Below are 14,005 nucleotides of genomic sequence, written 5' to 3'. Positions count from 1 at the left end.
TTTTCCTTCTTCTACTGAAAGACATTTAGCATGATGTGAGTTAGGTGGTCAAAGCACAGCTGTGGAGCCTCCTATAACACTATCAAGGCTGCAATCACGAGCCCAGCCTAAACGGTTTCAGCATCTTTTCCTGGACAACCTTTCAGCAGCGGAACTATTTCATTAACCCTCTGATAACTAAAGCCATATTATAATCAACTTACAAACGGCAGACAACACAAAGTTGACTTGCACGGAAATTGTTTTCATGTTGACATTGTTTAGCCCGACATGAAAGCAGATGTGTACAGAATAGGGGAAGACGTCAAATTTACAGATGTATAAATAGATGCCACACAGCCCACTAATGCAAGGCAAGATACAAGACCGTGTTTATTGCTATAAATGCAAATAATATTCACCTCTATAGTTATTTTAGAATTTCCTTAAAAACAAGTTTTTACAGATTCTGTGTTTTTCGGGTGAATGGTTTTAAAAAGAAAAAAGGGAAGTCAATGTCCTTGAACTTTTTCTCCCGGACTCCTAGGATTCTCAAGTACTAGGGCCAACTATATAGTATTTTGTATAGGGGATTTTATAAGGATCAAGGCTGTTTTGTAAGTGTGAAGGGCAGAGGTAGTTCGATTAGCAGGCATCAAAGAGCAGGAGGAGCGGAGCAGACAGACATACAATTTTGTGGAAAAGCCCTCTCTTTCTGGCGTCAAGTAGGTGGTCCTACTCTGTGATTGACAGCTCTCTCTTTATGCACACTTACATATAGATAGCTGTCAGTTACTAAGTAGGACCACCCACTTGACTAGTTAGACCAGAATGAGCCTAGATTTAGATGAATAAATGCTAACTTATCCTGGAGCTTTTATCATACATCTACATATCAATCTATTTTATAATATGCAGATTGGACTCAATTTGACAGGTTCTCAAAGTAAGTTTTTCTTCCTAGCTTCTTCAAGGCTCCAAAAAAAAAAAAAAAAATCTGACAGGGTAATAATCTCCCTCCGACATTGCCCCCGCTGTTTTTTTCTTTTGCGTGTAAGAATTAAATTAAAGGAAATTAAACTATTTTAGTGTGATGACTACAGGACTGACTTGTCCTTAGAAACAAAGCACATAATGTTCTTTGTTAAACTTCCAACCCCCCTATGGCAAGAGAGGGCTCAGTTTTTAGAAATCATGTGTAATAACAATGTGCAGTGGATTTGCTGTATCAAGGCACCACATCCTTGGTGTGCCCTTATCCGTTCCTTCACAAACAGGTTTCAAGTGTGCTAGCTCCACCAAATTCCTCTCTGCCGGTGAGTGCTGGAAAGCCGTGCTTAATGCAGTCTGGCTTGGAAACTATGCTCCTTTTCATTTCTCCTTCAAACATTTTGTGGGAAGTTGACTTTGTTAAAAAAAAAAAAAAAGGCTGATTTCTGCACATGATCCCTGCATAATTGGAACCTTACAGCTCCCCCACAACCCTCTCTTTGCCTCCTGTGGGAGCAGCCACGGTGTTATTACAAGTCTTACTTTCTTGCTTTTCCTTCACTTGCCGAGCTTTGGGTTTCAGAGCTGAGCAGCAGGATTTCATTTCCTTTGCCCTAGAAGCACATCGGGCAATGGGGCCAGCAAGGGAGGCCTTCCTAGGCCAAGCTGGGACAACACCAACAACAGGGCCAGAAACTGGCCTGGTCCTCAGAACCCTCGATGCCCTTATTGAGTACCTATAAATTATGTAAATCATATGTTCCAATATATATCCCTAGCACCATAGAAAATACTAGACTGAAGTATACTATTAATATCCCTAAAATTCAGGTTGAAATTGACATAGAGGGGTACATATAACTCTGCGCGGTTGAATCTGTATAGTAGTATGAAGACGTAAAATGTTTCACAGCTCCTGACATCATCACAAATCATAATGCCGGGAGCTCCGAACTCCATTCCATAGCACATTGGGGGACATTTATCATGCAAAAAAATACGTATTTTTCATCGTAAAATGGGCAGATGCAAATAAATTCTCAGGGTCTGCTTAATTCATAATTTTTTTTGCGACAAAATAGTCAGGAAACCTACCCCAGCTCTGAGCTGGCGTAGGTTTCCTGGCGCACGCACTGGTGCACACGGGATTTATGTAGAGACAGTGTGCCTCTACATAAATCTCCGTACTGTCGGAGTTGCAGGCACAGAAAACGGCAGACTTAATAAATGTCCCCCATTGTCCATATTTTTGGACTGTGCACAGAACGCCTGAATGCCAATTCACACCAGAAGTTATGTCAAAGATCTTTACCAATTTGTAGCTGGCATAGATACCAAAGTGTTCAAAGAGGTGTGCACCTCGCAAAGGAGTTATGCAGGCTTAGGACAACAGCACCACTCTTGTCCTTGAGTTCTGTTGAAGTGAATGGAACAGAGATGCAATACCATACACAACCTGGGGGCCTGGGTGGTGCTGTTTTTCAAGAAAGCGGCTGTGCATTGGATACTGCATTTAAAAAATTTGACGCATCTTACTCCAGTACACTTTTACTTTCAACTGAGGTCTGAAATGCCAGTCATAATTTACCCCATAAACTTTTCTTTTGCTAGAACTCAAAACTGGATAAGCAAATGGAACTGTTTTTGAAAAAAAGATCACGTCTGATCAGCCTTACTATCCATAACAGTAAACTACTACCATTTGTACTCTGGGTATTTCCTTGGCACTCCTCACCATACACGCGGCACCAGTCAAAATGTTAAAGATGCCTCCAGCTTGTAGAGCTCTGCACAGTCATGTCTCCGGCTCACCTAACCCTTCTCAATGCAAGTCAACAACTTCTCCCCCACCTGCCGATCAGGCAAGTCAGGGCAGGATAACACGCACAGAATGAACATCTAGTAATCTTGTCATCAACAATCTCTGAATATGGTCCTGCAGATTCTCGCCTCCGTAACACACACAAATCTACAGAGCATTGCGCGCCCTTCATTTCCTGCTATCATGTAGAACACCAGGCCTTTATTTTGTATCCTGTCACTCATTGTCTACATTAAATGCAGGAAAGGTTTAATATAAGCAAGACTACCTTGGCAAGACTACCTTGGCCGTACACCTGGCTTATCCATTATCACCCTCTGCGGGAAATCAGAACATGCATTATTGTGCTGACTGGTTCCGCCTCCATCTTCCGCCATGGTAGTAAAAAAATACATGGACCTTATCTCACTACAATGAAAACAAATCCTATCATACTGGTTCAGATGGAGGCGAAAAGTGCAATTTATTGCAGTCTATGGTTAAACAAAAAGAAAATCCTTGTTGGGTCCGTAACCTAGTTGAGGAAAGTTGAAAAAGTTACTCCTCCTCTGCAATAGGGAAAAACAGATATAGTCTATTACGGCACCGAGAAGCAATATGTTGGCAGGTAAGAGGCAGATGATGGAAGGTGTAGTTTGACAACTGCAAGAAAGCCAAAGATTGCATAAGACATTAAGCGTGCTGGATTCAAACTTATAACTTTCATGAAAGCAAGGCTATTTCTTTACCTTGAAAGGGTTCATACGCATGCCAAAAGCCCATCGAGCCACATACAAAGCAGTCCTTTGTGTAAGTTCAAGAGCACGGCTGAATTTAACTAATTTACTGTGTAAGCTATGGCACTACTGGGCCCAGTTTGGCAGGAAGGAGAACCTATTCCTGGAGACTTATTTGGAATTTTCCTGCTCGGCTCCTGGCCGCCCTCTGTGATAGAGTGTCAGGTTTAACATTTGGGAAGTCATAGAATAAACGGGTAGCAAAGCATCCTGACATAACCACTTGGCTCTATCCTAGGGCTATGTTCACACGGTGGATTAAAATCTGATGTGTATTCTGCATTAGAAATCCAAAACTAGGTCAATACCCCATTCAAATGTATGGGGACTGCGATGCCTCTTATATTACTTTACAGCTCTATGTGAATGGACAGCACCATGTTTATTTAGACTACAGTTTATACATTAAAAAGTTGCACAGACTTTTTTTTTTCTAACCAGATCTGGAGCAGAAAATATCACACGCCAGATTTAAAATCTACCTGTCACGAAGTATGTAGACCCAGAACGCGTGAAAATCATTCAGCCTACGGAAGTTCGAGTATGCATGTGCACAACCACACCATGTTGGTATTGTGCATGAGCCCAGTTGGATCAGAATGGCAGTTGCACGCAGTACCGACCCAGTACGGTCGTATACATGGATACCCATATTTTCGGCGGCTGGGTCTGCTTTCTTTGTAACAGGTCAAAAGAGTATTCCAGTACACCAAACTTTACCTCATTTTAATATACGATATACGATACAAAGTAACATCTTCAATATATACGGTAATCATCGAATCTTTTCAGTAGTTTCAGTAGTGGTCATCACTTACTGGGCCAATATGTGATGTTTATAACAAGGGGTTATGACCTGTAGTTCAGCTTTAGTTTTCTGGTTGAGCATGCTCAGTTGCAGCACTAGAAGTTATAAGAGGGTGAGCTGTTTGTCCATGAAACAACTAATGTGAGGGACTCCACAATATGAAGTGCACCCCAGGGTGGTGATTCACTCTTCAGCAGCCAGACTACAGTAAATGTCAGCAGTGCATGATGGGAAACTGCAGTCTGCTACCTACATGATATGTTGCTGAAGCTCTGTGTGACAGAAATTGTAATGATACATGCTTAGGATGTAGCATTAGTGCTACTCTGGTGCTTTGCGTGCAATCCATCTCCAGAAATTTTCATTCTAACTCAAGGATACCACTTTAAAATGCTGGAATCAAAACCTTTACCAAAGATTTCTCTCAGTATTACAGGGCCAGAGTCAACCGTAAAGGTTACGAAGTTGAAATGTAAGAAAAAAAAAGGACTTCAGACTACCCCTTTAAATAAACTCTGAGCACTCCTTTATTGAATGTTGCATTTATGGCTAAAAGTCTTGTAATCTGGTATATTGGTCACTAAAGCACTATGTGATTTATTTATTTTTTATAAAAAAAACAAACTACTTTTCAGAGTAATTTTTTTAAAGCTAAAATGTTGTATTTTTATGGGATTTCTAAACCAAATAGCTCCTTGTACATTGCTGTGAATGGTATGCATGAAGAAAGCGTTCACACATACCTGACATACTTGCTGAAACATTTATTCTAAGGCTTTGCGTGTTTCTGCCGCCCTTTACTACAATGCCCCAGGTCCAGAAACCTCCAATACCCCGATATAAGGGGTAATCTTTTTTTATATGTTAACCGCCATATTTATGTACATGCAAAAACAGAATGAACCACATTGATGGAGAACAATGAAAAATAATATGTGAGACACTCAAAATATTAGAACATTCTACAGAATAAGTCCACATAATAAACAGTACATTCCAGTCTGTGTGTGTTCAGGGGAGATTATTCAGTCTACACTTAGTAATGTGTTCCCCAGAAAGGTTTATAACAACATTTGACTACTATAAAAACACATAGGGGAATCCTGAACTTTATGCTGCCTGTTACTCACCTATGACATCCAGGCTGTATGTATGATTGATTGACCCGTATTCATTCTCTACAATGCACGTGTATATGCCCTTGTCTGACGGCACAACGCTCTCCATGATCAAACTCCAGTGCTGGTTGCGGACCTGGGGAGACAGATGGATATTATATATTATTTTATGAACAACTCGCATTTCACGCCAACAATATAATTGTCTAAATAAATGTAAATAATAAAAAAATAATATATATATATATATATACATATGTATATATATATATATATATATATATATATATATATATATATATATACACACACACACACACACACACAGTGTGTGTTATATATATATATATATATATATATATATATATATATATATATACATACATACATACACTGTGTGTATATATATATATATATATATATATATATATACACACACTGTGTGTATATATATATATATATATATATATATATATATATATATATAGACTGTATATTTATATATATATATATTTTTTTTATATATATATTTTTTTTTATTTAATTGAGTGGACAAGAATACATGATGAGAGTTATCACTATGCATGCAGCCGCAAACAGTTAAGCTATGCTACATCTGTATTCACAATTCTTCCGATGCTCAGACTACTGTATATTCTTCATTGATACAGAGACAGCACAGTTGGTCTCTATACATTTCAAACCTATAGAAAAAAAAAATCTGGTGCCTATTACTGGTCCCAAATGTAATTACAGACTGAGGAACTTCTATCTATCAAGAAGGAATTGCAGAGAGCGGAGAGACAGAGGAATGCAGAGGAGGGGAGCAGGGCTGGTGATGGCATGGAGTGGGGGAAGGGAGAACAGGTATCGCTTTATTTTAATGGAATAACAAGCCTCCTTTCAGAGTATACAAAGTCCTATTCAGCAGAGACCTCTGCTCTGTCAGCAGCTCATATTGTGAAATCATTTTAGGGTGATGAGGGACACCTCTGATCGGGGGAATCCAGACTATGCAGTGGCTTCTGCATGTCACTTATAGGAAGGGATCCCAGAACGTTCCTAACGCCTTAGGTTTTATGTACTGGATGATTCACCCGAAAAAACTTCTTCAATATGTGCGTAACATGTTCAAAGACTTTATTAGAGGAGTTCATCCCACCCACTAACCTACATTTTTTTTTGTCTTTTCTAAGATTTGTAAAACTGCATCCACACAAATCAAAGTACTAAGTCTGAGAATAAATAGGCAGCATATGAATAATACTGATTTAGCCATATGTAGCTATAGTATATATTATGATACAATTTGCATTAATGATAATACCAGAAAATTACCGGAAAAATGTGCCAAATTAATGATAATGTACATGTCACTTTTACAAACTTTTGACACGTTGTAGAGACTTAGATTTAGATTTTTGCATATTCAGATCCCAAACAATAGCTAGAACACCCAGGGAGTACTGTTATGTGTTTCTTTCCCCACTCTCTGTGCGTGTGATATGAGTCTCATACATTTACATTAGGAGCCATAGACTTGCATTAGGAGTCACAAACTTACATTAGGAGCCATAGACTTGCATTAGGAGTCAATCTCGGTCACATGTATAAAGATGGGACAGAACATGCTTAGCGCACATATCCTGGTTTTTTTTTCCTGGTATTGGTCATGGTCTGAAGATGTAGACCCTGACTGATTTTTTACATATCTCTATGATGGGTCAAAAGACAGTGCCTATTTATTCAACATGATCGACATCCAAAATGCCCCCAATATTCTTATGGCATAGAAAGCATGATCAAACTTAGGGCAGTGCCAAGTGTGCTTTACTTATTCATAGGGCTCTGGTATATTCTCTGGTATAGATAGGGGATAACATGGAACCTGAAACTCAAGATGATAAATAATGAGGTTAATTCTTACTATAAAATAGTTACAGCCATCCAGTATAAAGCAATATAAGTAACGACACCAGACGGATGTAGGAACAAACCTATATCATTAGCTGATATATTAAGTTTTCACATGGACTAATTTACTAAGTGTAAAAGAGCCCAGAATGTTATAACAATACACACTGTCTACTGTTATATTAATAGTGAACAGATTACTAGAAAGTTCTCCTTGTCGCTATAGTTGACTGAACAGTAAGGAGCTTGGGCAGTAATAGAGCAGATTACCGCAAGGGTAATAGTGGTTAGAAGATTAAATCTTCAACAGAGCGTCAGTAATATTCCATGTTAAAATTGCATTCCAGGGCTTCTCTACTAATCTCCAGCTAATGGGTCACTCAGGAAAAATCCACCTGTGTCGTTCAGGCATGCAAAATGAAGAAACAGAATCACCCAGTAGGACGGAGCTGTACATGCCCTAACAGTCCAAATGACAAGGGCTGTAGCTCCCATCCCAGCCTCAGTGTTCCCATTAAATACATTAAAGTCATTAGCTGTCAATCACCAGTGATCCCTTAATCCTGACTCTAGAAGACAGAGGAGGTCCAGAGGAGGCACACACACGTGACTGGCTTTCATCGAGGTGCCAGAAGGCATGTCTGTAGGTTCAAGGCCTGAATAAAAGTGTTAGGCCTTGCTAAATTCCAGGACACTCGCCCTTCATTCCAGGGCAGTCATCTCAGCTACAATCAGCGCTGTGTACTCAGGCAATTCCCAGCGATTAAACTGTTTGTTCAGCCTTTTATTTACCTTCATCAACCTGTGTAGAAAGGGCTGTGGCGGGAACGACTTATCGGGGCCAGCAGATGTGGGAACAGAATTCTGTTAATGTTAAACCTGTCCTGAGATGAAGCAAGTTTGGTTTTTGGGAGGGGCTGACAAAGAAACGCTGGGTCTGGTGATCAAGGATCAAGTAGCCACACAAGACATAAGGTGTAAGGTGGGCACAAATCTCACAAACGGTTGTTGGCACCATATAAGAAAACATTGTGCCAGACTAGATGTATTTTGCAACATTCTGGTGTAAAAGATTATAAACTCTTAAAATCTTGTATATTTTTTATTATTTCCTGTGGGGGATCGATACTTGAAAATTATTTCTGCTAACATTATAAAATACAGTCTCAATGGTCTAACACCTTTCTCCTATACATTTCACGTTTATTTGCACTCAAGTAACATGTCCTCCCTCAACTTCGGTGACTCCCAATGCACTAATATCAGTGTACTATGCAGATATGTGAAACACTACAATGTGGAAATGTGCTTCAGTTACAAGCTGACCCTCCATAGTTTAATATATCATTAAAAGAGAACTCTGATGAGAGCTGATCTGGCTGATTCTTTGGGTTCATTGCAGTTGCCCACTACCACTTAACGAACCTTTTCAGTACACAAGATAGGTGTGGCCCTGGGGGTCCTGTGTCGGGAGGGGGGAGGGTTTCGTTTTCTTTGTAAGAGATGAGCATTTTGGAGTTACTTATGCTTACAACACAAGCCATGATGTACTGTTGTATGTAACTGGCTGATCTGTTACATCTTGTTTGTATTTTTGGAAAAATTGTAAAACTCAAAATATGTTTGCAAAAAAAGAGAACTCTGGGCAGGACCACTTTTTTCAAAATGCATGGGGAAGGTGAAAAAATAACATCCACTTACCTCCCTGGCTCTAGCTCTGGAGCTCGCATTCCATCACTCCGGTTCCTGGTCCCTGTCCATTTCCTGGTCTAGAGACAGGACTGCTCAGCCAATCATCGCCAGAGGCAGGACACTGCTGCAGTCACGTCCTAAGTACTGTCTGTACACCAGGAAGCAGCCAGGGATCGGGGACCTGAGTGTCAGAATATGGGCACCAGAACTGAAAAAAGTTATCTTGCCCAGAGTTTTCTTTTAAATACACTGTGGCTATATCAAAAGTAACATGACAATCTGATATGGTGGACAAGGTAAAGGAATGACGATCAGAGCACATGGACACATCATTTGCAAATTCTATCAGATGTTCACAAAAATAATCAACACCATCTTATTTGTATTTTATTTTGGAAGGACCATGGGGGAATAAAAATGTCTTACCAAATTCTCATGAGACGTCTTTCCTGTAGTAATGCATATTGCTGAACTGTCATCATAAAACAACTCAACAGCAGAAATAAGACATCTACCTCTCACGTATGAGTCCCACCACACTTGGTACACACACTGCTCATGCTGCATCTACCATACATACAGATACTGAATTTGCTCCTTTTAGGATTTAAAAAATACAGCACCTACACAGGTAATTCCACAGGTAATCTAAAAGTTGCGAGAGTTCAACAGCTCTTTAGTCTGCTGACATCTAATGTAGTGGCTAAGCATCTTGATCCAGTTGAGCCTCTAAGCCCGCACCTACTGTTTAATGTGGGTCTGTGCCGCTGCCCGATCCCAATCTGGGGGAAATGGGTTAAAGAAATCAAATAATTTTTCTGTTACATGGAGGCTCCCCATGCAATGCGGCAAGATAAGGCACTGGTGCCCAGAGGCAAATATGCTCAGCATATAATGAATGATGCAAATATAATATATCCTAATGTGTATGCTCTTCATATTTGCTCTTTATATAGATACATGTAGGCTACACTTTAACATTATAATTTACAGTGTTTCAAGTATTAGCCCTGTTCTTACAGCAAAAAGTCCTAAAGTAAAGTAAGTAATGGACTATCCATCAAAGTAAAGTACCTTCGAGGCAGCAGCTACTATTTTAAAATGACATTATTAGTCTAGGACTTCACTTTGTTTCTTATGTCCAGGTATACAAATGGCTTTGTGCCTCATCAGCAAAGAAGAAAAGCAAACAAAGAAAGAAGCAAATGGAACAAAACTGAAAAACCAGGACACAGGTAAAAGTGAGTAGAGAATACAAAGACTAGGATAAAAGGTACATGCCCAACACAGTCATTTACACAAGAGAAAACACACATACAACAGCTGCTGAACGCACACCCAAGAGTGCTTACATATACACTGCAGACGGGGAGGGAGACCAGCCTGTGGAGGGGGTTCAGCACTTACATATTGCTATAAAAATGTGCAGTGAAAACACACAGGCACCTCTACGAGTACCAACACGCAGCCGTCTCTTAGCTCACGTATGAACTCCAGCAGACATAAGCACATAAAAAGCAAATGTACAGTACACAACCCACAGAGCACAATTACAGCATGAGTCAAAGTGTTGAGTATTGCACAGTGTGCTGAACAGACTTTTAAGGTCCATTGACCTCAGGACTGTTACTGTACATAACAATGATACCTCTGTCTGGGCATCTGAAGGACTTTTTCAAACCACAGTGTTCAGCCTGACACATAAATGTGCAATAAAAAAAGGCCCATAAAGCTGATATATAGTGGCACGTCATAGGCTGAAGTGTAAGTAGTGTACAGAACTCTAAGCTTGCAAGAGTAAAGAACAGTAAAGCCCCCCCCCCCCCGGCTCCATTACCACATCTCATAGGATACAACATTGTATGGGTTAACTCTTAGTTGGATCCTTCTATACCTGAAGCTTTGCATTTTCCTCCGGCCTCTGATTCTATAGCAAGAACTAAATGAGTCTGTTCACAGATTACACATTACAACCCCTGGCAAAGATTATGGAATCCCCACACTTAGAGGATGTCTATCCAACCTTTTCACTTTCCAGTGAGTACACAAATCACACATATGACACAAAACAATATTTGTTTAATAGCTGAACATTCTGGTTACAACGTAGCCCGTACAAATGAAGGAAATTATTTAATTGATACAAGATGTTTTTTCAAGGAGAGGGAACAAAAATGTCTGTGGAATCATTCAATGTTTAGGGGGGAAAAATTTGAGGTACTTTGCTGCTCCTCTTTATGGGGTCCTGAATTCTCTGAGGTTTAGACTTAACTAATAATAAGGAACATTCTGCATTAAACTGCTTTTGGTTCCCCTGAAGCAGGTATTACATATCACTTTAGCTGGGCGGAGCCTTGTCATTGTTAAAACATTTTTAAAAATTCTACCATATATTTTCAGTGGTGGACTGTTTGTCAGTTATTGAGTTGACATAAGAGAAGTGTACCTTCCACCTGTGTCCAATGTCTGAAAAATGAATACTAGATGCAGATTGGTTATCCAACACTATCATCTCATTCTCAACACTCTGTAAGTTCTTATCTTTAGCTCTGTAACTTTGTTTTTTTCTTCTCTAATCAAGTGATCTTCCATCTAGTTTTTGTCTAGCTTTTATTTATGTATATTACATTCCATTTAGCTTGTATGTTTTACGCTTATAACTCAATATTTTGTTCTTACAGGCACCAAGTTTCAATGCAGCCCATGGGGAACAACCAACATCTTCTGCTATGCTCCTTGTTGTATTTCACTCTTAAGGGTGCGTTCACACCTACAGTATCTGCAGCTGATTTTCTGCTGCATATCCGCAGCAGATTTCATTTAAATAACTGAACACAACATCAAATCTGCTGCGGATCTGCTGCAGATCCTGTAGGTGTGAACGCACCCTAAAGAAGTTTTATAATCCTATATAATTTTGTAATTAGACTTAGTATTTGTTTTAGAATGGCAAAATGCAAGGATGAGGCCATATTTTTTTCCCTATTTGATCCAGAAAAACATTTGCTATTAATAAAAATGATTTCCTTCCATTGGTCTGAGGGATGTATCGAGACTCCAGAATGTTCAGTTGCTAATCATTGCTTTCAGTCAGATATGTGATTTGTGCATTCGCTACAAAGTAATTCGACAGAAGATAGGTTACCATACAAATGTGATGTGTACGATCTTGTGTTACTCAAAGTTCCACAATAGGGTCCTAATGTACCAGCCATACTTCTCATATTGTTATCAACTAATATACATTCAGTCTACTGATGCTAATCATGATTTTGTTTCCATGAAGACCTTTTACTCAACGAAGAGATCAAAGCCCTTAACATCTCTATAATTTAGAACAGAAGGCATTTTAAGTCCAAGGGACATCCTGATTATACAAGCATGAATATATTTTCAGCCTCTACACTTCCTGGGCATCTGAACAGCCTGTGAATAGGAAGTTACCATTTTTGTTATTGTGACTACATCTTGAATGCTTAACAAGCCATTTTTATCTAGTGGATGCAGGAAAAAAAAATATTTACTTTTTTTTTTAGTTAGAATACAAGCAACTAGTGTATCTAAGAAGCTGTCATTGCAGTTATATGGAAACACGTTGTGCTGTCCTGTGTGTACAGAATCTGTGTTATCTGCTCACTAAGCAGTCACATTACTCACAGACCTCTGTAACGTATGACTGTTCAGTGAGCAAATAATAGACGTTAGTACATACAGCACAGTAAATCTGTGCATTGGCTGTTCTGCCTGGTGCTTCTACCCATGTTTATAATAGAAACTACAAGGATCCCTCCTCCTTTGTATGTTAGCAGGGAGCAAATCCATCTCCAATAAGAACAGGACTTGCAGTTCTTCTGGCTGGTAAGCTCAGAGGAGGGAACTACTGCAAAGCTGTAGCTGATAATGAAATGGCCCTGTGACTGGCATATTGACAGGATATTGCTACTGGTATAGCAATGGGGCAAGGTGGCTAGCATAGTCAATGGCCAGAAGAGGCACCGTAGGGGCACTATGGCCAGAATAATAATGGTGTGATGTGATTGGAGCACATCTAATAACCAGTGTTCATAAGAAATCTACAGCTACTGTAGAGTGGACTTGGTGAACTGTTTGGATTTGTCAAGGTTCTGAAAACCCGAACACTCCACATTTGACTCCTGGCAGCTGGAGAAGTTGCATGCCACCATAGGGAGTTCTGGAAAACATGGATACAGCCATAATCTCATAAGCTAAAAAAAAAATAAAGGTACTTACTAAACTTCTTCAAATATTATGGCCAAAGTCCCAACACACCCAAACATTATATCATATCTGAAGCTACTACTGCTATTAAGGGTAATTGCCCTTGTTAATGGCTCTGCTGGTCCGATAACTGCTCTGCACCTGGCTCTTTTATTATCCTCATACAATGAGGTATTTTTTGTCCGATTATGGAGAAAAACTATATATTAACAGGACTGTAATTTATCTCAAACAACCCTTTAATCTATAATAATAATCAAGACATTTATTTGTTTAAGCAATCTTTAAGAAAAAGGGCATTATATCTATAATAATAATAATTTTTTATTTATATAGCTCAGATTCCGCAGCACTTTACAATTCTGGGGTACATGCATCTCAGGTAAAGCTCCATTCTATATACCCAATGTCTTTTTTTGCTGTTTTTACCATGACACCTTTTCAAATCACCATATACGGAATAAAATATTATATTTGAGTCCAGCCCAAATTGTAACAAATACTAAAATATACATTATATACTAGTAAATATAAACCAAAATCAGATCATTGAGAAGACAGACACATGTTTGTCTGCCTGGTCCTTTACATTCACTTTATCAAAGTAGAAAGGAACTGGGATATACTGGTATAAACTTAAATAGGGTCCTTACATAATATACAATAT

The 14,005-nt window shown here is 39.2% G+C and overlaps 1 protein-coding gene across 5 annotated transcripts in view; it reads right to left on the bottom strand.

The window, feature by feature from the left end:
• FGFR2 (fibroblast growth factor receptor 2) overlaps positions 1 to 14,005 on the bottom strand; it is a 74,367-nt gene that overhangs the window by 20,157 nt on the left and 40,205 nt on the right. For all 5 annotated transcript variants that reach the window (XM_069980249.1, XM_069980250.1, XM_069980252.1 and 2 more), the window contains one exon: positions 5,506 to 5,629. In XM_069980249.1, coding sequence (XP_069836350.1) covers positions 5,506 to 5,629 — 124 coding nt within the window. The remainder of the gene's footprint in view (positions 1 to 5,505; positions 5,630 to 14,005) is intronic.

This window comes from Dendropsophus ebraccatus, chromosome 8, assembly GCF_027789765.1.
Source record: "Dendropsophus ebraccatus isolate aDenEbr1 chromosome 8, aDenEbr1.pat, whole genome shotgun sequence".
Taxonomy (NCBI): Eukaryota; Metazoa; Chordata; class Amphibia; order Anura; family Hylidae; genus Dendropsophus; species Dendropsophus ebraccatus.
Note: the sequence above shows the minus strand (reverse complement) of the source record. Positions and strands in the feature narration are given on the sequence as shown.